This window comes from Scyliorhinus torazame, chromosome 1 (genome assembly GCF_047496885.1).
Source record: "Scyliorhinus torazame isolate Kashiwa2021f chromosome 1, sScyTor2.1, whole genome shotgun sequence".
Taxonomy (NCBI): domain Eukaryota; kingdom Metazoa; phylum Chordata; class Chondrichthyes; order Carcharhiniformes; family Scyliorhinidae; genus Scyliorhinus; species Scyliorhinus torazame.
This window is the reverse complement of record NC_092707.1, coordinates 288,712,701-288,738,382: the sequence shown is the minus strand read 5'-3', so window position 1 is coordinate 288,738,382 and position 25,682 is coordinate 288,712,701. Positions and strand designations below refer to the sequence as shown.

The window sequence follows — 25,682 nt, the reverse complement described above, 5'->3', positions numbered from 1 at the left end:
GTACTACGGGAGGACACCTCAGAGGGCAGTGAGGCTATATGGGTAGAGATCAGGAATAAGAAGGGTGCAGTCACAATGTTGGGGGTTTACTACAGGCCTCCCAACAGCCAGCGGGAGATAGAGGAGTAGATAGGTAGACAGATTTTGGAAAAGAGTAAAAACAACAGGGTTGTGGTGATGGGAGACTTCAACTTCCCCAATATTGACTGGGACTCACTTAGTGCCAGGGGCTTAGACGGGGCAGAGTTTGTAAGGAGCATCCAGGAGGGCTTCTTAAAACAATATGTAGACAGTCCAACTAGGGAAGGGGCAGTACTGGACATGGTATTGGGGAATGAGCCCGGCCAGGTGGGAGAAGTTTCAGTAGGGGAGCATTTGGGAACAGTGACCACAATTCAGTAAGTTTTAAAGTGCTGGTGGACAAGGATAAGAGTGGTCCTAGGATGAATGTGCTAAATTGGGGGAAGGCTAATTATAACAATATTAGGCGGGAACTGAAGAACCTAGATTGGGGGCGGATGTTTGAGGGTAAATCAACATCTGACATGTTGGAGGCTTTCAAATGTCAGTTGAAAGGAATTCAGGACCGGCATGTTCCTGTGAGGAAGGATAAGCGCGGCAATTTTCGGGAACCTTGGATAACGAGAGATATTGTAGGCCTCGTCAAAAAGAAAAAGGAGACATTTGTCAGGGCTAAAAGGCTGGGAACAGACAAAGCCTGTGTGGAATATAAGGAAAATAGGAAGGAACTTAAACAAGGAGTCAGGAGGGCTAGAAGGGGTCACGAAAAGTCATTGGCAAATAGGGTTAAGGAAAATCCCAAGGCTTTTTACACGTACATAAAAAGCAAGAGGGTAGCCAGGGAAAGGGTTGGCCCACTGAAGGATAGGCAAGGGAATCTATGTGTGGAGCCAGAGGAAATGGGCGAGGTACTAAATTGAATACTTTGCATCAGTATTCACCAAAGAGAAGGAATTGGTAGATGTTGAGTCTGGAGAAGGGTGTGTAGATAGCCTGGGTCACATTGAGATCCAAAGAGACGAGGTGTTGGGCGTCTTAAAAAATATTAAGGTAGATAAGTCCCCAGGGCCTGATGGGATCTACCCCAGAATACTGAAGGAGGCTGGATTGGAAATTGCTGACGCTTTGACAGAAATCTTTGGATCCTCACTGTCTTCAGGTGATGTCCCGGAGGACTGGAGAATAGCCAATGTTGTTCCTCTGTTTAAGAAGGGTAGCAAGGATAATCCCGGGAACTACAGGCTGGCGAGCCTTACTTCAGTGGTAGGGAAATTACTGGAGAGAATTCTTCGAGAGAGGATCTACTCCCATTTGGAAGCAAATGGACGTATTAGTGAGAGGCAGCATGGTTTTGTGAAGGGGAGGTCGTGTCTCACTAAACTTGATAGAGTTTTTCGAGGAGGTCACAAAGATGATTGATGCAGGTAGGGCAGTGGATGTTGTCTATATGGACTTCAGTAAGGCCTTTGACAAGGTCCCTCATGGTAAACTAGTACAGAAGGTGAAGTCACACGGGATCAGGGGTGAGCTGGCAAGGTGGATACAGAACTGGCTAGGTCATAGAAGGCAGAGAGTAGCAATGGAAGGATGCTTTTCCAATTGGAGGGCTGTGACCAGTGGTGTTCCACAGGGATCAGTGCTGGGACCTTTGCTGTTTGTAGTGTATGTAAATGATTTGGAGGAAAATGTAACTGGTCTGATTAGTAAGTTTGCAGACGACACAAAGGTTGGTGGAATTGCGGATAGCGATGAGGACTGTCAGAGGATACAGCAGGATTTAGATTGTTTGGAGACTTGGGCGGAGAGATGGCAGATGGAGTTTAATCCGGACAAATGTGAGGTAATGCATTTTGGAAGGTCTAATGCAGGTAGGGAATATACAGTGAATGGTAGAACCCTCAAGAGTATTGAAAGTCAGAGAGATCTAAGAGTACAGGTCCATATGTCACTGAAAGGGGCAACACAGGTGGAGAAGGTAGTCAAGAAGGCATACGGCATGCTTGCCTTCATTGGCTGGGGCACTGAGTATAAGAATTGGCAAGTCATGTTGCAGCTGTATAGAACCTTAGTTAGGCCACACTTGGAGTATAGTGTTCAATTCTGGTTGCCACACAACCAGAAGGATGTGGAGGCTTTAGAGAGGGTGCAGAAGAGATTTACCAGAATGTTGTCTGGTATGGAGGGCATTAGCTATGAGGAGCGATTGAATAAACTTGGTTTGTTCTCACTGGAACGAAGGAGGTTGAGGGGCGACCTGATAGAGGTCTACAAAATTATGAGGGGCATAGACAGAGTGGATAGTCAGAGGCTGTTCCCCGGGGTAAAGGGGTCAATTACTAGGGGGCATAGGTTTAAGGTGAGAGGGGCAAGGTTTAGAGTAGATGTACGAGGCAAGTTTTTTTTACACAGAGGGTAGTGGGTGCCTGGAACTCGCTACCGGAGGAGGTGATGGAAGCAGGGACGATAGTGACATTTAAGGGGCATCTTGACAAATACATGAATAGGATGGGAATAGAGAGATACGGACCCAGGAAGTGCAGAAGATTGTAGTTTAGTCGGGCAGCATGGTCGGCACATGCTTGGAGGGCCGAAGGGCCTGTTCCTGTGCTGTACATTTCTTTGTTCTTCTTTGATACTGTTGAAAAAGTGTTGACATTGAGGTTGGAGGAGTGCTTTCTGATAGGGGAGGATCAGACGGTGTTCATTAACGGTAGGTAGTTGTCGTCGAATGTACAGCGACTACCAAATGTGGTGCTTTCTCCGGCAGAAGGAAGGGAGTTGGACATGGTGGCAGCGTTGGATACGGAGAAGGCGTTTGATTGGGTGGAGTGGAGCAATCTGTGTGAAGCAATCTGTTTGCAGTGTTGCAGAAGTTTGGGGTTGGGCCTAAGTTTGCGGCATGGGTGAAATTGTTGTATAAGGATCCGACGGCGTGTGTGCCAACAAATGATACAAATTCAGGGTACTTTCCGCTGCATCGGGGAACTAGGCAAGGATGTCCCTTCTATTTGCGCTGCTAATAGAGCCCTTGCCATTATGTGGAGGTGCTTGGATTTATGGAAGGGGATATTAATAATCTTTATTAGTGTCACAAGTAGGCTTACATTAACACTGCAATGAAGTTACTGTGAATATCCCCGAGTCTCCACACTCCGGCGCCTGTTTGGGTACACAGAGGGAGAATTCACAATGTCCAATTCACCTAACAAGCACGTCTTTCGGGACTTGTGGGAGGAAACCGGAGCACCAGAAGGAAACCCATGCAGACTCCGCACAGACAGTGACCCAAGCCGGGAATCGAACCTGGGTCCCTGGCGTGTGAAGCAACAGTGCTAACCACTGTGCTGCTGTGCCGCCCAGTGAGAGTGGGGTGGAGCATAGGGTGTCTCTGTATGCAGATGATCTGCTGTTATATTTTTCGGACCCGAGCTCTTCGATGGGGGACATAATGGGTCTGCTTAAGAGATTTGCGGCGCTTTTGGGATACAAGTTGAGTTTGCAGAAAAGTGAGTATTTTGTGGTGTCTTCTTCAGGGGTGGGGGTAAAGGATACTGGTGAACCCTGTGGGAGGGGCACGGCTAATCATGTGCACATGTCTGGTCCTGCCCGAAGTTAGAGAAATTTTGGGGGTCGTTTTTCAGCATCATGTTGGCGATCCTGCATGTGGATTTGGAGCAGAGTACCCTGGGGGCCATATTCAGAGTTTATTGTATTTGGGAGTGTAATGTTTATGATTGGCTTTGTAAAATGTTAAAATGCGTAAAATTTGAATGAAATATTTTAAAACTAACTTTTTTCTCTCCACAGATGTTTTCAGGCCTGCAGATTGTTTCCAGCATTTGCTAGGCGGGGGTGTAGATATCCAGCATCCGGAGCATTTCGCTTTTATAGCATTGAGGGGGTGGTTGGTTATTGAAACAGATTACTAGGAGAGAGGCATCAAGATAAAATTGAAGAAAAATTAAAGAAAAATACATCATCAGCAAAAAAGTGCTCTATTACAGGAAGTGGACAAAATGTTTCTTCCACTCTTGAGATTCAAGCTAAGTGTCAGCAGTGGATGAGGGCCAAGACCAGAATAAAAGCTACCGTGACTATGAGTTCTGTACCTTTCCTAACCATTAACTATTTAGAGTTCGGTTTTAAGTGATGGAAAGCAATGAATCAAATCATTTGGAGCAACAACAAAAAAAAAAAAAAAAAAAATCACCTTTGGATAGAAATTTATATTATTGCTGTTAATGTATGGATGTTTAACAAGCTAACAAAAGACCCTTCATCTGGTTTAATGAAATTGTTCACCAGATTTCTGCTGGGTAAATACAGTATTAGCGAATATCTAGCAATGGATTCCTCTCAGCTATAATGGGTAGCCATGGGACAGAGAGAAGGAGGAAGTAAATAAAAGATGCATAAAAAGAGACACACTGGGGGCGATTCTCCGATATGGGGGCCAAGTGTTTGTGCCATCGTGAACGCCGTCGCGTTTCACGATGGCGCAAACAGGGCTCAGGCAAGACCTGTTCTGGCCCCCACAGGGGCCAGCACGGCGCTGGAGTGGTTCACGCCGCTCCAGCGTCCTTACGCCGCGCCAAATGGGCGCCACGCCAACCCGCGCATGCGCAGTTGGGACAGCCCAATCCTGCGCATGCGCGGTGAACGTCTTACGCACGTCGGCCCCTCACCAACATGGCACCGTTGTTCTGGGGCCGCGCACGGAAGGAGGTAGGCCGGGGGGGGGGGGGGAAAGAGAAGAGGCCGGCCCGCCAATCGGTGGGCCCCGATCACGGGCCAGACCCCATCGGAGGCCACCCCGGTGAAGGAGCCCCCACAGGCCGCCCCACCACCCCCCAGCGTTCCCGCAGACTTCCCGCCGGAAGCGACCAGGGGTGGACGGTGCCGGCGGGAACCTGTCGTGTCGTAGCGGCCGCTCGGCCCATCCGGGTCAGAGAATCAAACCGGTTCTCCGAGCAGCCCGGTGCGAATTGCGCACCGCTGGTTTCCGCTGGGGGGGGGGGGGGGGGGGGAGAATTGCGTGCGGGGGTCAGGGCAGCGTGGCGCGATTCGCGCTGCACCCCGGGGATCCTCCCACCCGGCGTGGGTGGGGGGGGGGAAAGAGAGAGAATAGCGCCCACTGCCGCAGAAGAAAGCCATTTGGCCCATCGAGTCTGCACCGACCTTCCGAAAGAGCTCCCTATCTAGGCACACTCTTTCTCTCCTCCACCCCCCCCCCCCCCCAACCCAATTCCCGTAACCCCACCGAACATGCCTTGGACTTGTAAATACATCACCATTCCTTTCTTGTCACTAGGTGAAAATCCTGGAACTCCCTTCCTCATAGCACAGGAGGTGTACCTACACCACATGGACTGCAGCGGTTCAAAGAAAAGACTAGAGGTGGTATGAAAGAAAAATATAAGATGAGAAAGAGCTTAGAAAATGTAGGGCAGAATACATGCACGCGGGTGGGCTAAACAGGGGCAGAGTGGGACTTCCACCTCTCACTGGGGAGAAAGTCTTGCCCTTGGGTACTGCCAGAAAATTTGATTGGTTGGCAGATCCATCAGTCACTGCAGCATGAAGAATGCATTAGTGGACGCTGGCAGGACATTAACAAGGAAGTAGAAGGTGGCCCATGATCCCTGGAAACAGATTAAGTCCCAGGTCTTGGGCAGGGAGGGCTTGGGCATCTTAGGGAGAGGGGCGGTGAGGTGGGGATGGTGGGTTTAAAGCAGCAGGTGGATAGGAAGAAATGGGGAAGTGGGTGAAGGTGGAGTTAAAGCTATATTGGCAGTAACAAAGTCAAAGAAGTGGTCTGAGATAACCTTTCAATCAGAAAGATCTTGAGAGCAAAATAGCAATGAGAGACAGTGAGGTTAAATGGGACATAGTTTATGTGAAAGGTGAGACGGAGTGATGATAAGAGTGCAAAAGAAGTTGGAAGAGAGCTGGGAGTGTTTAAGTGTGGGTCAAATTACATACTTGGTATATGGGAAGAAAGAAGGAATTGCATCTTAGTGAGGAAGTCAACTTGGAGCTTGGGAAGGAACACCATTAATTGAAATTGCACTGTATAATGAACAAAGTGATTATTGATAGGTTTGATCTTTTCTCACCCATCTTAATTATTTTATCACTTGAAGATGTCTACACTTGAAGGCACTCTGTAAACGTGCAAAATGTCTTGTTTCGTTACCTTATGCTTTTTGAAAAATTGAATGAAGTGTGAAGCTTTTGTGGTGTAACCTTTAATTACTTCATATGTACACTGACATTGTGTTCTGCAAATGCTAATCTTCTCCGGGACGTTGGAAAGACCCTTTGGCAAAGAACTTCAAGGCAACTATAACTTTAACTGTCACAGGTAGAGCTCTCAAGTTAAATGAAACTGTACCTGCAGCTATAGAAACAAACTCACTGATTTCAGCCACTGATTCCCTCCTCAACCCACACTATTTCACTTTTTTTTAAAAAATTCATTCATGGGATGTTGGTTTCGCTGGTTAGGCCAGTATTTATTGCCCAATCCTAAATGCCATCGAGAAGGTGATGGTGTGAGCTGCCTTCTTGAACTGCTTGAACATATGGCACTTGAAACACAGCAACAAAATGGATTCTAGAGTGATATAACCTTTCATTTGGAAATTAAAATTAATATTGGCTGAACAATTCAAACTGGCAGCTATTTTGACAAAAATCCAGATTTCTGTGGGCTGCAGTAACAGGCAAATTCATCAACATTTGTAATATTCCATCGACTGAGATTAGCCACAAGTAAACTACTTATTAATTTAGTTTGTTATTCAGTAAAAGTAATAGCTTTTACCATAATTTAAGAAAGAATGCATTGTTAGCTACGGTTAATCTCCTGGTGTTTCACACAAGCATTCAAGATCAAGTGTTGTCTTCAGATCAGTCCTCAAATTAAAGTCAGGTATTCGGTCTTTAGTTGTTATATTAGTTATAAATTCTTATATCCACACATTAAATGGAGTTCCTTAATTCAAATTATTCGATAATTCCCTTTTTCAGCAGAAACAATGATTGAATTATCGTAAATAGTTTAATTTGCTAGGAAAGAATTTATTATTATTTTTTTTAAATTTGGGCATGTTAATTAAAATACCAATATGACATGAAAACAGCTAGTAATATTGTTAAAAATGAATGGTGAGATGTTCAATATGACACAAAAATTAACCCCAGGAGAAAGGCTGCATTTGTAGTGAAAGATCTACATTTAATAAGGACTTCTAAAGTTGTTATGGATACACTGTTTGAAAGACAACTGCTGACAAGCAGTAAAAAAGGCAGGATTATGAACATCAAGATGAATGAATTTAAGTGAACATTATTCACAAAAATGGCAAGCATCATGTGTACAGTATGTCAATCACTGACAACATTAGTGAAGTCCAACACTAGACATACAACTGATGCTCCAGGCAAATGCAATACTCTGCAAAAACAGTCAAAACAAGGTGGACGGGAAAAGTTAAAGCTTAATAGGATACAGTCCCTGCATAACAAAGGTCAGGGTGGGTGTGAAAAGTTGAAAAGTTCATATCGAACGATAGAAAGGGCCTTGAGGGCCAAAAAGGAAATGCAAGAACAAGGTGAAAAAGATAAGTTTCAGCAACAGAGTTGAAAGGAAACTATTTTAAGTGTCAAATTTCTACATATGACAGTTAAAAATCAATTGAATTTCTAGTACAGTTGAATTTATAAAGAAATTAAAACACTAACATTATACAAAGCAGTGCCTGTTATTAAAACAAGTTCCTACTTTGTTGCATCAGGTTAACTTTATTCAAACTTGCCAGTACCGGCATGACAATTTGGTGTTCTCTCTGCTGATTAATAATGTCAGCTGCAGGCACATGTTGATTTGCAAAAAGGCTTCAATTTTTAAAATTAACTTGATTGCTGTTGAAAAGACAGTGAAATGAGTGTCTGCTCACTTGGTGCCATTTCAGCTGTAAGTGACAGAGGAACATCAAGGGCAGAGAGCAAACAACAGTAAATAATGTTTCTAGGTTCACTTCTTGTAACTTTTTCTATCAGAAATTCCTACGTCTATATTTACAATGTAAAATTTTCATATAAACTGGTCATGCTGTAATTATACCTTCCTACCATGGACTGCACCATCTAAGCTCCTCGACCATTGGTCATATGCCCGCCTAATTTTACCATAAGTAAATTTGAAATCAACATAATAGTATTTATCACTTTAAAATAGGAAAGAATTACAGAAGCAAGCCATGGTCCAATTATCTAACATTCTCTAACCCCACCTGACCTAGACAACACTTGATATTGACTCTATACAGGATGCATGAAAACAACTTGCCAAATACACTTCATCAGCATTTCTTTCCCTTACCATCTTTTCTGCTCTTGACCTTAGTGGTGGTAATGTGTGATCATCACCTCCAAGGCACACAAACGCAGCAAGACCTGGAAAATTTCCAGGCTTGGGCTGACAAGTGGCAAGTAACATTCGCACCACACAAGCACCAGGCAATGACCATCTCCAATAAGAGAGAATCAAACTCTTGTCCCTTGACATTCAATGGCATTACCATCACTGAATTCTCTCACTATATCGTAAAATATTTTTTAAAACACTACCTTTACTTGGCAATACATCACCGTTACTTCCTACTTGCATCAAAATCCTGGAATTCCTGACCCAACAATATTGTGGGAGCACTGTCACTACAAAGTTAACAGCAGTTTAAGGAGAAAGGGCAACAAAGGATGGCAAATAAACATGACATCACACAATTCCAAACCGAATAAAAAGAATTTGCCGTTCTCAGTCGCTCCAGAAATCCTGGATTTGGCCTTGATATTTTTATTCAGAGTTGTGGATCAGTTTTGCCGATTTAAAAATCTGTTATTTAGCTCTTCTGACTTGGGTCTTTAAACCATAGGTGTGAAGGGTAGCCCATGTCTCCCACCAATTAAAGAATAAGTCATTGATTCTTTTAGGACCTTCAAATAATGTAGGCAGCAACATCAGACTACAGTACTGCATAACAAAAGCCATTCGGGATGTTTCCTGAATAATGGCCATTATGTGGAAGATCAAATTTCACTGATTGGAAACTATCTGCACTTGATAACCCTTTCTGTTAATGCAGTGATTTTCAAAGTGGGGGTCGTCGCCAGGCTGATGTCGAAGCCGGTTCCATGGACTTCCTTGCCTCTCTGCGCCAGAGTGTAATTAGGCAGTTTGCAGTCAGAGACCTGTAAAATTCTCTTTGGGTGGCATATCCTGCCATTGTGTTCAGCGTCAGGGTCTGTATTACTTCTCGAGTTCAGTGTGGTATTATTTCTTGAATTCAGTGTGTCACTAACAAACCCCGTGCATCTTTTATCATTTTTGCAGTTAAACTGGACATACAGCCTCCTCCAGCCCTACAAGCCCCTATGTCCATTCCTTCCACTTCCGAATTGTCTCTCCACACCGGGGCTCTTGTCCTTCAAGGATGCTTCTTTTTTTTCATCATGTCCTCCTCTGCAACTACCCCCTCTTCCCAGGCACTCGTCCCCAAGCATCCGTCTCTGCCGTATGGCTACATGGACTCCCATCAGCTGAATCAGTTCCTCTACAGCAAGCACTTTTGCATCTACCTTTATCGGGGTTTGATTTGTTCACCAAAGATGGCATTAAGCTGCCGACTAAACTACACCCATGTATACAGGAGCTGGTAAAATGTTGCACGTGTATGGAATGGAATGTGTCTGCACGTTTGCATATTGGTCAGCTGAGCTGTGCCCAGCATGGTTTCTTTTTAAAGCATGTTTTCGATCTGTTACTGTGGTGGTATGTATTAGGGGTAATGTGGTACCTGTGAAGCCGAGAGGCTATTGGCTGACAGGTCCCGGGTCCTGGTTGGATCTGCCGACTTCTGGCTCCGCCCTGAAGGCGGAGTACAAGAGCCGCAGCCTCATTCTGTTGCTGAGCTGCTGGGGACAAGTCTCGCTTAATAAAGCCTAGATCGACTATTAAGCGAGCTTAAAAGACTATGGAGCTCCGGATCGCCCCGGAGTGCCTGCGGATCAGCCCCCACGCAGCGAACTCGGCGGCCGTATTCAAACACTGGCAAGCATGCTTTGGAGGCTACCTCCGAACGGCCCCCGGCCGGATCACGGAAGAGCAGAAAATGCAGGTCCTGCATTCGAGAGTAAGCCCTGAAATTTACTCACGAATAGAAGACGCAGAGGATTTCCCGACGGCGCTCGCATTGCTGAAGGGCATCTACGTTCGGCCCGTAAACCAGGTCTACGCGCGCCACCAACTCGCGACAAGACGGCAAATTCCCGGAGAATTGCTCGAGGAATTCTACAGCGCTGCTAATTTTGGGACGAGGCTGCAACTGCCCGCCGGTGAACGCGATCGAACACACGGACCTGCTAATTCGTGATGCATTCGTGGCAGGTATGAACTCTCCCCAAATTCGTCAAAGACTTTTAGAAAGAGAGTCGCTAGGACTCTGAGGCACGGGCCCTTGCAGCCTCCCTTGATGTGGACTCCCAAAACGCCCGCGCCTACAGCTCAGTGGACCCCCGCTGCGACCAACTCCCCGGCACCCCCCCCCCCCCACCCCACAAGCTTGCGCGGTTAAAGCGCCAGACCATCCCGGGGGGGCCCGCTGCTATTTTTGCAGACAATTGAAACACCCCCGGCAGCGCTGCCCGGCCCGCGCAGCTACTTGTAAAAGCTGCGGCAAAAAGGGCCATTTCGCAGCAGTGTGCCGGTCCCGGGGGGGTCGCCGCAATCCCCGGAGAAGAACGAGGACAGCATATCCCAAACACCCCCCAACGCCACATGTGCGACCCGCGGGCACCGCCATTTTGGGTCCCGGGCACCACGAGGGGAGGATGGGCGCCGCAATCTTGTGACCCCCCAGCCACGTGCGAGTCATGGGGCGGCCATTTTGTCCACCCCTGACCACGTGCGACCCATGGGGGCGGCCATTTTGTCCATCCCCGGCCGCGTGCGATTCATGGACGCCACCATCTTGGTTGACAACAAAGGACCCCAGCATAGACGGCTCCACGGGGTCCAAAGAAGACGCCGTGACACTACTACCACGACTGGCTTCGGTGACACTGGATCAATCGCGGCCCCGGACGCTCCAGACGACAACAGCGGTGCTGGTCAACGGATACAAGACGCCATGCCTGATCGACTCCGGGAGCACTGAAAGTTTTATTCACCCAGACACGGTAAGACGCTGTTTTCTGACCATCCATCCAAGCACGCAAAAGATTTCCCTAGCTGCAGGATCCCACTCAGTGGAGATCAAAGGGTTCTGCATCGCAAACTTAACGGTGCAAGGGAGGGAGTTTAAGAACTACAGGCTCTACGTCCTGCCCCAACTCTGCGCGCCCACATTACTGGGATTAGACTTCCAATGTAACCTTCAGAGCCTAACATTCCAATTCGGCGGCCCAATACCCCCACTCACTATCTGCGGCCTCGCAACTCTCAAGGTTGAACCGCCGTCTTTGTTTGCAAACCTCACCCCGGATTGCAAACCCGTCGCCACCAGGAGCAGACGGTACAGCGCCCAGGACCGGACATTTATTCGGTCTGAAGTCCAGCGGTTGCTGAAGGAAGGCATAATCCAGGCCAGCAATAGTCCCTGGAGAGCCCAGGTGGTAGTCGTAAAGACCGGGGAGAAGCAAAGGATGGTCGTAGACTATAGTCAGATCATCAACAGGTACACGCAACTAGATGCGTACCCTCTCCCCCGCTTATCCGACATGGTCAATCGGATTGCTCAGTATAAGGTCTTTTCCACCGTGGACCTCAAGTCCGCCTACCACCAGCTCCCCATCCACCCAGGTGACCGCAAGTACACTGCCTTCGAGGCAGACGGGCGGCTATACCACTTCCTAAGGGTCCCATTTGGCGTCACAAACGGGGTCTCGGTCTTCCAACGGGAGATGGACCGAATGGTTGACCAGCACGGGTTGCAGGCCACATTCCCGTATCTCGACAACGTAACCATCTGCGGCTACGATCAGCAGGACCACGACGCCAACCTCCAAAGGTTCCTCCAGACCGCTAACGCCCTGAACCTCACATATAACGAGGGAAAATGCGTTTTTAGCACAAACCGTTTGGCCATCCTGGGATACGTAGTGTGCAATGGAGTAATAGGCCCCGACCCCGAACGCATGCGCCCCCTTATGGAATTTCCCCTCCCCCACTGCTCCAAAGCCCTGAAACGTTGCCTGGGCTTCTTTTCATATTACGCCCAGTGGGTCCCCTAGTACACAGACAAGGCCCACCCGCTAATACAGTCCACTATCTTCCCCCTGCCGACAGAGGCTCGCCAGGCCTTCAGCCGCATCAAAGCGGATATCGCAAAGGCCACGATGCGCGCCATCGACGGGTCCCTCCCCTTCCAGGTCGAGAGCGACGCATCCGATGTAGCTCTGGCGGCCACCCTTAACCAAGCGGGCAGACCAGTGGCCTTTTTCTCCCGGACCCTTCGCACCTCAGAAATCCGCCACTCCTCAGTGGAAAAGGAAGCCCAAGCCATAGTGGAAGCTGTGCGACATTGGAGGCATTACCTGGCCGGCAGGAGATTCACTCTCCTCACCGACCAACGGTCGGTAGCCTTTATGTTCGATAATGCGCAGCGGGGCAAAATTAAGAATGACAATATCTTAAGGTGGAGGATCGAACTCTCCACCTACAATTATGAGATCTTGTATCGTCCCGGAAAGCTGAACGAGCCGTCCGATGTCCTATCCCGCGGCACATGTGCCAACGCACAAATAGACCGCCTCCAAGCCCTCCACGAGGACCTCTGCCACCCGGGGGTCACTCGATTCTGCCATTTCGTAAAGTCCCACAACCTCCCCTACTCTGTGGAGGAGGTCCGTACAATCACCAGGAACTGCCACATCTGCGCAGAGTGCAAACCGCACTTTTTCAGGCCGGATAGAGCGCACCTGATCATGGCTTCCCGCCCCTTTGAACGCCTCAGTTTGGATTTCAAAGGGCCCCTCCCCTCCACCGACCGCAACGCATACTTCCTGAACGTGGTGGACGAGTACTCCAGTTTCCCCTTCGCCATCCCCTGCCCCGACATGACAGCGGCCACAGTCATTAAAGCCCTTGGCACCATATTCACACTTTTCGGTTTCCCCGCGTATATCCATAGCGACAGGGGGTCCTCCTTCATGAGTGACGAGCTGCGCCAGATCCTGCTCAGCAAGGGCATAGCCTCGTGCAGTACGACCAGCTACAACCCCCGGGGGAACGGGCAAGTAGAGAGGGAGAACGGCACGGTCTGGAAGACCATCCTACTGGCCCTATGGTCCAGGGATCTCCCAGTTTCCCGGTGGCAGGAGGTCCTCCCGGGTGCTCTCCACTCCATCCGGTCGCTGCTGTGTACCACCACTAACCAAACGCCGCATGAGCGCCTCCTTGTCTTCCCCAGGAAGTCCTCCTCCAGAACGTCGCTGCCGACCTGGCTGGCGGCCCCAGGACCCATCTTGCTCCGGAAACATGTGCGGGCGCACAAATCGGACCCGTTGGTCGAGAGGGTCCACCTTCTCCACGCAAACCCGCAGTACGCCTATGTGGCGTACCCCGACGGCCGTCAGGACACGGTCTCCCTGCGGGACCTGGCGCCCGCCGGCAACACACACACACCCCCGACACCGATCACCCCCTCCCTGCCACCGGCGCACCCCGCGACCGCCCCCTTCCCGGGGGGATCGGTCCTCCTCCCGTGCCTGCCCAGGAGTAAAACAGGAACAAACAGCGAAACGCTCCCGGAGCCAACAATGGCCGAGCAAGCACCTGCACCACCACCGGGGCTGAGGCGATCGACGAGGAAGACCAGACCGCCCGCTCAACTCGTGGAATCCGCGTGACACCAAGAAAAGCAAGAATGTTGTTGTAACAAAAAAGTTTTTTTGCTCGTATTGTAAGTAATTCTCACAAACTTGTACATAGCCCAGTGTAGGGCTAAAGCTGTATTAACACAGTCCGAAATTTGTTCCAGGGCCAGCCTTGTAAACCCTTACCACCATGCGAACCACCACCCCGCTGGGTTCCTTTTTAACAAGGGGTGAATGTGGTGGTATGTATTAGGGGTAATGTGGTGCCTGTGAAGCCGAGAGGCTATTGGCTGACAGGTCCCGGGTCCTGGTTGGATCTGCCGACTTCTGGCTCCGCCCTGAAGGCAGAGTATAAGAGCTCGAGCTTCTCCCCGTAGCCTCATTCTGTTGCTGAGCTGCTGGGGCAAGTCTCGCTTAATAAAGCCTAGATCGACTTCATCGCTTCTCGTCTCGCGTAAGTCATTGTGCGCTACAGTTACATAATTACCTGGGAAACGGTACTGGCAGGCGTCCAGTGACATTCTGTCTGACCGTGTTTTTCGTTCAACAGTTAGGGCTCCTGTTTCTGAAGTTGAAGTTTTCAGTTTACTTTCCTATCCGAGTTTGTGTTAGGTTTTGAACGCGTGAACATGACATTGTTAAAACAGTGCAATATTGAGTCTATTAATCTTTCAAGTGCTTGCCCCCATTTTCAAAATGCTAACAACGGGTGTGAAGAAATAAAATAATACACCCTTTAGCAATGTGTCAGGGTGGAGCTGTCGTTTAAGGTGAAACAGTAAGTCAATTTACAAATTTACATTCAATAATACAGAAGCGCCAACAATTAGTGTGGCTTTTTAAAAGTAATTATGGAGAATCTTTTGTGAATGTGGCGTGGGTCGTGATAGTCAGCCATTCTGTAAATGTGGGTCGCTCGAAAAAAGTTTGAAAAACAGTGTTAATGGACACATTCAGGGTCATATGTACAGCCGAATGGAGTAATTCCTGGGGAGCCTGGCTGATGGGAAAAGTTCTGATCCTCTCTTGTTGGTGTCCTCCATCCAGAAAAAAAAGACGTTTTTTTTCTCCAAATTGGCAAACGTGGCACATTAGTCACATGTTTTCTGTAGATATGAACTGTAGACTGGCTTAGCTGGGGTAGACTGGAATGCTTATAAACTTAATGGCACTGTATCATTCACAGATATGGAAAGAGCCTTGAAATCAACCCAGAACATATGGTATAATTTCTAGTACTACGGTGAAGGTAGTAAAGATTGGTCCGCTCAGACATTCTTTTTATTTAGAAAATATTTTATTGAGGCATTTATCATTAACAATTTTTTTAAAATTTAGAGTACCCAATTCATTTTTTCCAATTAAGGGACAATTTAGCGTGGCCAATCTGCCTATTCTGCACATCTTTGGGTTGTGGGGGCAAAACCCATGCAAACACGATAATTTTACTAATTTTAAACATCAACTTTCAACAAAAACAAAAACACAATATAACCAACAAATCCCCCCGGGCACACGAGGACGAGGATGAGCCGATTTTTTGAAGGAGTAGAGGATGTGTGTGAGCGTTGCGGGGGCGGGGGGGGGCTGCGAATCACGTTCATATGTTTTGGTCCTGTCCAGAGCTAGGGGAGTACTGGAAGGAGGTGTTTCGGGTAATTTCCAAGGTGGTGCGTGTGAAACTGGACCCGGGTCCCCAGGAGGCCATATTCGGGGTGTCGGACCAGCCAGGGTTGGAAACGGGAGCGGAGGCAGATATCATAGCCTTCGCCTCGTTGATCGCCCGAAGGCGGATCCTGCTGGGATGGAGAGCAGCCTCTCCACCCAGTGCCCTGGCGTGGCGGGGGGACCTGTTGGAATACTTGACCCTTGAGAAGGTTGTGTTCAAACTGAGGGGAAGCTCGGAGGGGTTCTACAAGTCATGGGCACTATTTATTATGCACTTTCAAGAACTGGATAACATCGAACATTAGTTGGGGGGGGTGGGGGGCTGTGTAAATTAAGGGTGACTATGGGTAATCCCGGATTCCTTTTTGTCATTTGTTTATGTAAACATGTGGGCTGAGGATTGGGGGTCGGTGGGCGGATGGGATCGTTGTTATTATGGTGATTAACATATCTTGCTAATTATTGTTTATTGTTGATGGATGTAAATGTGGGAGAAAATGTGAAAAAGGAGAATAAAAATATTTTTTTAATGGCATAAAAAGGAAAATCCCCCCGGGCACAAACCCCAGCCAACATGGCTTACACAAACAATGCCAACTTCCCCAACCACCCTTCCGTTGGTTCTCCTCTCTGGTTACTCATCTCTCTCCATGCCTCCCCTTCCCCACCCCCCGCTGACAGCTTAATTTTCCTCGAAGATGTCAATGAATGGCTGCCACCTCCGAGCAAACCCCTGCAACAAATCCCTCAAGGCGAATTTAATTTTTTTAAGTCGAAGAAACCCTCCATGTCGCTAACCCATAACCCCGACTTTGGGGGTTCAGAGTCCTAGCACCCTAATAAGATCTGTCTCCGGGCCACCAGGGAGGCAAAGACCAGGACGTCGGCCTCTCTCACCCCCTGGGCCCCCGGGTCTTCCGACAACCGAAGATCGCCACCTTTGGACTCGGAACCACCCTCACTTTTAAGACCTATCCTCCACCTCCCCAAAGAACCTGCTCAACCGGGCCAGTCATTTGTGCCCTGATACCTTAAACTGTATCAGGCTGAGCCTGGCGCACAACGAGGACGCATTAAATCTCCTCAGGGTCTCCTCCCATAACCCGGCATCGAACTCCCCACCCAGCTCTTCTTCCCACTTTCTCTTCACCTCTGCTATCGGGGCCCCCTCCCACTCCATCAGCTCCTTATAGATCTCCGAGACCTTCCCCTCTCATATTCCAGTTCTCGACACCACCTTATCCTGTAGCCTGGGGAGGCAGATGCGGGAAGGTCGAAACCTGCCTCCGCACAAAATTCCTCAGCTGCAGATACCGGAACCCATTCCCACCTGGCAACTCAAACTCCTCCTCCAGCTCCTCCAAACTCAGGAAACCCTCATCAATAAAGAGATCCCCAAATCTCTCGATCCCTGACCGCTGCCACCTCTGAGAACCCCCGGAGCGAACCAGTGGTTATCACATATCGGTGCCAAAATCGACCCCCCCCCAGCCCACTAACCCCATGTGCTGCCTCGACTGTCTCCACACCCTCAGGGCTGCCACTACAACCGGGCTTGTGGAGTACCGATTCGGCGAGAACGGCAGAGGTGCCATTAACAATGCCCCCAAACTTGTGTCCTTACATCACACCGCCTCCACCCACTCCCACACCGACCCCTCCCCCACTACCCACTTCCTGACCATCGCAATGTTCGCCGCCCAGTAGTAGTTAATAAATTCGGGAGGGCCAGCCCCCCCCTCCTCACCCCCCTCCTCGTCACCCCCCCTCCTCCTCACCCGTTCTCCTCACCCGTCCTCCTCACCCACACCCCTCCTCATCCCCCCCCGCATACACACCCGTTCCGACAGCACCTTTTTCTCCTGCAGGGTTTTACCCGTCCAAACAAATCCCGAGACCTCTGCATTCACCTTTTTGAAGAACGCCTTGGGAATTAAAATTTGGAGGCTCAGGAAAACAAACAAAAACTGCGGGAGTACCGTCATATATATTTAAAAAAAAAAAATTTAGAGTACCCAATTCATTTTTTCCAATTAAGGGGCAATTTAGCGTGGCCAATCCACCTAACCTGCACATCTTTGGGTTGTGGGGGCGAAACCCACCCAAGCATGGGGAGAATGTGCAAACTCCACACGGACCCAGAGCCGAGATCGAATCTGGGACCTCGGCGCCGTGAGGCAGCAGGGCTAACCCACTGCGCCACCGTGCTGCCCTGGGAGGACCGTCATTTTAACTGTCTGTACCCACCCCGCCTATGACAAACGGGAGCGCGTCCTTCTTCCGAAAATCCCCCTCATCTGTTCTACCAACCGACCCAAATTCAGCCTGTGCAGCTGCTCCCACTCCCGTGCACCTGGATGTCCAAATACCGAAAGCTCCCTCCCACCACCTTGAACGGCATCTCACCCAATCTCTTCTCCTGCCCCCTTTCCTGGATTGCAAAGACCTCACTCTTACCCATATTCAATTAGTATCCCGAAAAATGGCCAAATTCGTCCAATTGCTCCATAATCCCTCCAATTATCCCAGCGTGTTTGATATGTACAGAAGCAGATTGTCTGCGTAGAGCAAGACCCTGTGTTCCACCCCCCACCCTCACACTATATCCTGCCAGATCCTCGATGCTCTCAATGCCAATGGTTCTGTAGCAAAGGCAAACAGCAGTGGGAAAGTGGACAACCCTGCCTCGTCCCCCGTTACAACCTGAAGTAGTCCGAACTCACCCGATCCATCCGCACGCTCGCCACCCGTGCCTGGTATAGCAACCGAACCCAATCCACAAACCCCTGTCCAAACCCAAACTGCCCAGGACCTCCCCTAAATATTCCCACTCCACCCGATCAAAGGCCTTCTCAGTGTGCATGGCCACCACCACCTCAATCCCGCGCCCCTCTGGAGGCATCATAATTGCATTAAGCAACCGCCTGACGTTGGTCAGCAAGTGAGTGCTGTCCCTTAACGAACCCCTTCTGGTCCTCCCCTATTACCCCTGGGATGCAGTCCTCGGTCCTTGAGGCAAGGATATTCGCCAATAATTTTGCATCCACATTTAACAGGGAGATCGGCCTATACAACCCACAATTGTCCGGATCCTTATCGCGTTTTAAAATGAGGGACATCGACGCCTGTGACAACGTCGGGGGAGCACTCCCAACACATTTGCTTCATTGAAGGCCCTGACTAACAATGGTCCCATCACCCCCGAGAACGTCTTATAAAATTCCACTGGGTATCGGTCCAGTCCCAGGGCCTTACCTGATTGCATTGCCTCCAACCCTCTACTACTTCTACAAGCCCAATTGGGGCCCCCAAGCCCTCCACGAGCTCCTCATCCACCTTCAGGAACTCCAGCCCTCCCATGGATAACAACCCAAATTCCATTTGCAGCCTCTGGCGTTCCTTTAGCAGCCCTTCCTCCAGGGCCTCTGCATATCTCCTGTCCATCTGCAGGATTTCCTCCACCAGCCTTTCTATCTCCATCTGCTCCGCCTTTTCCCTGTGTGCCTGAATCAAAATAAACTCCCCCCTGACCACTGCTTTCAGTGTCTCCCAGACCGTACCTTCCGAAACTTGCTGCTGCCCCCCCACCCCCCGCTCATTCATAAATCCACCCATGGCCCGACACCACTATTGCCGAATACTCAACATCCACCACCCCTGCCAACAACGCCTTATCCACCACAAAAAAATCTATACAGGAGTACACCTTGTGCACATGGGAGTAAAATGAAACTTCCTTCGCCCTCGGCCTCCCAAATCTCCATGAATCCCCCCATGTGCTCCATGAACCCCCGAAGCTCCTTAGCTGCAGGCAACACCCTTCCTGACCTCGAGCTCGACCGGTCCAGTCTCGGATCCAGTACCATATTAAAGTCCCCACCCCATCCATAATCAACTGGTGAGAATCCAGGTCCGGAATCTTCCCCAGCGCCCACCTCATAGATTCCACGTTGTCCCAGTTCGGGGCATAGATGTTCACGAACACCACTGGCATCTCCTCCAATTTCCCATTTCCCAGACGTACCCTAATCTGGTCCCTCACCTTCAGGTGCGTCTCTTGTAGCATGGCCACATCTGCCTACAATCGCTTTAAGTGTGTGAACACACAGGCCCTCTTGACTGGCCCATTCAATCCTCGCATGTTCCACATGACCAGCCTGGTTGGGGGAAGACATCCTGCCTCCCCACCCCCGCTGCCGATCAACCATAGCCCCTCTTGGGCCAGCCTCCGACCCGTGTCCCGCACCTCCCCAGGGCCGCCCTTGGCCACCCACCTACATCGATCCTTGCACTTTAAATACCCTTCCCCTGTCAGCAGTACATCCCCCCCTGCAGCCCCCGGCAACAACCCCTGCCCCCATCCCCCCACTGACCTTCCACTCGCCCCCGCCATTGCGCTTCCGTGAACTAGCCCGCCCAGCTAGCCTGGCAGCCCCTGCCCATGGCGCCTTGTATCCTACCCCCCACTGATTCCCCTCCCACCCCTTAATTGGAAAAAAATGAAGTGAGTATTAATTAATTTTTTAAAAATCTTGTCATCTAAAGCTTTCCTCCTTGCTATTTACGCCACCACCAATTTGTGTGTCATCTGTGAACTTCCTTATCATACACCCCGCATTCACATCTAGATCATTAATATACACTATAAATAGCAAGGGACCCAGCACTATTCCCTGCAGTACACCATTGGACATAGGTTTCCAGTCACAAAACCAACCATCGACCATCAACCTCTGCCTCATGCCAATTTTGGACCCAATATGTCAAATTTGCCCTGGATCCCATGGCCTCTTACTTTCTTGATCAGTCTCCCATGTGAGATTGTCAAAAGCCTTACTATAGTCCAGGTAGACTATATCAACTACACTACCCTCATCTACACACCTAATCACCTTCTCAAAAATTCAATCAAATTTGTTAGACATAGCCTACCTCTGACAAAGCCATGTGGACTATCCTTGATTAATCCTCGTCTCTCCAAGCGGAGATTAATTCTGTCCCTCAAACACTTTTCCAATAATTTCCCCATCACTGAAGTTAGACTCACTGGCCTGTAATTACCCGTTTCTTTTCCTACTTCCCTTCTTTACTATTGATACCATAGGAGCTGACCTCCAGTCCTTTTGGCACCTCTCCTGTAGCCAGAGGGGATTTTAAAATTAGTGTCAGAGCCCCTGCAATCTCCTCCCCTGCCTCACACAACAGCCTAGGATACATCTCATCTGAGCCTGGGTATTTATCCACTTTTATGCCCATTAAAACCACCAATACCTCCTACCTTTCAATGCTAATCTGTTCAATTATATCAAGTCCCTTCCCTGTTTTCTAGACCTACATCGTCCTTCTCCATAGTGAACACAGTTTCAAAATACTCATTTAATATCTCACCTATGTCTTTCAGCTCCACACTCAGGTTGCCACTTGGTCCTAATGGGCTCTACACTTTCCCTGGTTACCCTCTTGCCCTTAATATACTTATAAAAAGTAGGGCAGCACGGTGGCGCAGTGGGTAGCACTGCTGCCTCTAGGCGCCGAGGTCCCAGGTTCGATCGTGGCTCTGAGTCACTGTCCGTGTGGAGTTTGCACATTCCCCTCGTGTTTGCGTGGGTTTCGCCCCCACAATCCAAAGATGTGCAGGCTAGATGGATTGGCCACGCTAAATTGCCCCTTCATTGGAAAAATGAATTGGGTACTCTAAAAAAAAAAATTTTAACTTAGAAAATACCTTGGAATTTCCCTTTATTTTGACCTCCAGTGTTTTTCAATGCCCCTTCTTTATTTTGCCTGCCAGTGTTTTTTCATGCCCTTTCCTCACTCTCCTAATTTAAGTACTTTTAAGTACCCCTCTGCACTTTCTATATTCCTCGAGAACATCCACCGTTTTGAGCTCCCTGTATCTGACAGAAGCCTCCTTTTTTCCCCCTTATCCAATTCTGTAAATCCCTTGATATCCAGGGTTCTCTGGAGTTGTTAGTACCAACCTTTACAGTTGGCATTGTACTCTCTCCATTTCCTTTTTGAATGACTCCCACTGCTGTTGCGGATCTTCCTAGAAATTAACACAATAGTGAGAAAGGATACTACTCTGAAAATGTGGAATCTGTATGGCTAGAGTTGAGAAATACCAAGGGACAAAAAACATTAGTGGGTGTCATATATAGACCCACAAACTACAGCGGTGAGGTTGGGAATGGCATTAAACAAGAAATTAGAGATGCATGGAACAAGGGAATATCAGAGATCATGGGTGATTTTAATCTTCACATAGATTGGGCAAATCAAATTAGCCACAATGCCATAGAGGAGGAATTCCTGGAGTGTATACGAGATGGCTTTCTTGACCAACATGTGGAGGAACCAACTAGAGAGCAGGCCATCTTAGACTGGGTACTGTGTAATGAAAAGGGAATCATTGCCAATCTGGCTGTGCGAGACCCCTTGGGGATGAGCGACCATAACATGATAGAATTTATGATCAAGGTGGAGAGTGAAGTAGTTGATTCGGAGACTAGGGTGCTGAATCTTAATAAAGGGGATATGAGGCGTGGGTTGGCCTTGATAGATTGGGGAGAGTTACTTAAAGGAATGACAGTGGATAGAAAATGGCAAACATTCAAGGAACGCATGGGGGAACTACAGCAACTGTTCATTCCTGTCTGGCACAAAAGCAAAGGGGGTAAGAGGGCCAATCCATGGCTTACAAAGGAAATTAGAAATAGTATCCGATACAAAGAAGAAGCATACAGATTGGCCAAGAAAAGTAATCGGTCTGAGGATTGGGAGCAGTTTAGAATTCAGCAAAGAAGGACAAAGGGATTGATTAAGAAGGGGAAAGTAAAGTACAAAAGGAAGCTTGCAGGGAACATAAAGACTGACACTAAGAGTTTCTATAGATATGTGAAGAGAAAAAGAGATTGGGAATGAGAAATGTAGGCCCCCTACAGACAGAAACAGAGGAATGCATAATAAGGGACAAAGAAATGGCTGAGCAATTGAATACATACTTTGGTTCTGTCTTCACAAATGAGGACACAATCAGATCCCAGAAATGTTGGACAATGAAAGGTTTAGTGAGAGGGAAGAACTGAGGGAGATCAACATTAGTAGAGAAATGGTGCTGGGAAAATTGATGGGATTGAAGGCGGATAAATCCCCAGGGCCTGAGAATCTGCATCCCAGAGTGCTTAAGGAGGTGGCTCTGGAAATAGTGGATGCATTGGTGGTCAACTTCCAGGATTCTAGAGACTCTGGAACTGTCCCCGCAGATTGGAGGGTAGCTCACGTCACTCCGATATTCAAAAAGGTAGATAGAGAGAAAGCAGGGAATTATAGACCAGCAAGCCTAACATCGGTAGTGGGGAAAATGCTTGAATCCATTATCTTTTTTTTTTTAAGTATTCTTATTAAGGTTTTGCAGAATTTTTCATAATAAAATAGTAACAATAATAACAAAACAAACTAGAGTGAACATTAATATAGTGCAAAAAGAGAATATACAATAACAATTAAATAGACATTACCCCACGCGACTCAGTCTTCCCACACCATCCCAATGAAGCACTCAACCCCCTCCCTACGGATTGCTGCTGCTGCTGACATTTTAAAGTCGCTGAACGGCTGCCACCTCCGAGAGAACCCTAGCGTAGACCCTCTTAAGGCAAACTTTATTTTCTCGAGGCTGAGAAACCCAGCCATGTCGTTAACCCAAGTCTCTACACTCGGGGGCTTTGAGTCCCTCCACATTAATAAAATCAGTCTCCGGGCTACTAGGGAGGCAAAGGCAAAGACATCGGCCTCTTTCGCCCCCTGAACTCACGGGTCTTCTAACACTCCAAAGATCGCTATTTCTGGACTCGGCACCGCCCGTGTGTTAAGCACCTTGGACATTGCCCTCGCGAACCCTTGCCAGAACTCTCTAAGCTCCGGGCATACCCAAAACATGTGGACATGGTTTGCAGGGCTGCCCTTGCACCTCATACAACTGTCTTCTACCCCAAAAAACTTGCTCATTCTCGCTGCCGTCATGTGTGCCCAGTGGACCACATTGAATTAGACTGAGCCTGGCACAAGATGAGGAGGAATTAACCTTGCCCAAGACCTCTGCCCAAAGACCCGCTTCCAACGCCTCACCTAGCTCCTCAGCCCACTTGCCCTTGAGCTCCTCCACCAGGGTTTCCTCCGCCTCCTGTAGTTCCTGGTAGATATCCGACACCTTCCCCTCCCCCACCCAGGTGCCGGAGACCACCCTGTCCTGTATCCTCAGTGGCGGCAGCGTCGGAAAGGCCATTATCTGTTTTTTCAGGAAGGCTCGTACTTGCAAATATTTAAAGGCGTTTCCTGGTGGCAGATTAAATTTGTCCTCTAGCGCCTTCAAACTATGAACAGATCTCCCATCCTTCTGATGCCTGCCCTCTGCCAACTCTGGAGCCCACCATCCATCCTACCTGGGACAAACCTGTGGTGGTTACATATCGGGGTCCAGGCCGACGCTCCCTGCACCTTCTTGTACCTCCTCCACTGTCCCCAGATCCGCAGTGTCGCAGCCACCACCGGACTTGTGGAGTAACGGGTCGGCGAGAATGGCAAAGGAGCCGTTATCAAAGCTCCCAGACTAGTACCTTTACATGACGCCGCCTCCAGCTGCTCCCACGCCCTGCCGCCCCCCCATCCTCTCCCCCAAACGGCCACTTCCTAATCATAGCTACATTGGCCGCCCAGTAGTATTTGCGCAAGTTCGGCAGCGCCACCCCCCCCCCCCCCCCCCTCCCCCGACTGCGCTCCAACAGCGATCTCCTTACACGCGGGGTTTTATTCGCCCACACAAAGCCCAAAATGATCCTACTCACCCGTTTAAAAAAGGCCTTAGGGGTGAAGATGGGGAGGCACTGAAAGACAAACAAAAATCTGGGGAGGACCGTCATTTTCCCAGTCTGCACCCTCCCTGTCAGTGACAACGGGAGCATGTCCCACCTTTTAAGTCCCCTTCCATTTGCTCCACCAACCGGGTCAGGTTGAGCCTGTGCACCAGCTGAGCACTTGCTCACCCCCCACTATGCTCCCAAGAGTCAGCTGACACATGCTGACCCCGGAAGTTCCCGCACCTGGCGCCGATCAGACTGTCGCCTCATTGTCCGGACCCCTCTCCCCACATGAATAAACCGATTAAACTACCTCTCCAGCCCCAGCGAGTAAATAGTAATACAAAACGAAAAATAAACAGAAGACACTAACATTGCCCTGTGAGGAGACACTTGTTGAACCAAGGCTCCAACTTCCCGAAAAATGGCACTAAGTACAGGGCCCCCTCCCCCCTCCTTATCTCAACTTTGCCGAAAACACTGCACCCAACATTGTATACAATCGAAAATTAGAAATGGTACCGTGTTACCCAACCCCACCGCCGCATTGCACCAAAGCTTAACTGTCCTTTCATTCGAGTCCAGCTTTTCTTGTTTGACGAATGATAACGCCTCGTCCGGCGTCTCAAGATAGTGATGCTGTTCCTTGTATGTGACCCATAGCCTCGCTTGGTGTAGCATCCCTAATTTCACACCCTTGCTGAAGAGGGTCGCCTTCACCCGGTTGAATCCAGCACGCCTCTTGGCCAGCTCCGCACCCAGGTCCTGGTAGATGCGTATCACACTATTCTCCCACCTGCTGCTCCGTTCTTTTTTTGCCCACCGGAAGACAAGTTCCTTATCCAAGAAGCAATGAAATTTCACCACCATGGCCCTCGGTGGTTCATTCGCCTTGGGCTTCCTTGCGAGAGCTCTGTGCGCCCCATCCAGCTCCAGGGGTTGAGGGAATGCCTCCGTCCCTATCAGCGCTTCACCCGGCCACTCCTGGGGTCCAGCTATCCAGAGAAGAAATCCTTTTGGCAGTGTTCGCTTCACCAATCTGCCCCAAAAAGTCCGTGAAAACTTCTGAAAAAAGGTCCGAGAGTCCATTCCAGGCGGGAGCTGCTGAATGCGCGAACTACTCCTCCATGGCCGCCACCAGAAGACTCGTCACCGCTTCTTCAATGGCCTTTGCGAGATCTTTTCGCAGTTGTTTCCTCTGCTGCTGGAATTCAGCTTTAATGCAGGCCATCAAGTCAGTTTGAATTGAGTCCATTA

At 49.0% G+C, this 25,682-nt stretch overlaps 1 protein-coding gene across 8 annotated transcripts in view; it reads right to left on the bottom strand.

Moving 5' to 3' along the window:
- The window catches only part of wdpcp (WD repeat containing planar cell polarity effector), a 288,945-nt gene that overhangs the window by 225,477 nt on the left and 37,786 nt on the right, over positions 1–25,682 (bottom strand). For 2 of the 8 annotated variants that reach the window (XM_072507286.1, XM_072507278.1), the window contains exon 2: positions 21,549–21,616. The exons of 2 other annotated variants lie outside the window; for them this stretch is intronic. Coding sequence is in view for 3 of the 6 variants with exons in the window: in XM_072507230.1 (XP_072363331.1) it covers positions 17,406–17,473 (68 nt within the window). In the remaining 3 variants the exon portion in view is untranslated. Of the gene's footprint in view, positions 1–3,812; positions 3,947–5,312; positions 5,413–17,405; positions 17,518–21,548; positions 21,617–25,682 lie in introns of those variants that run through there. 4 more of the 8 variants (XM_072507230.1, XM_072507244.1, XM_072507261.1 and 1 more) reach the window with 3 other exon arrangements.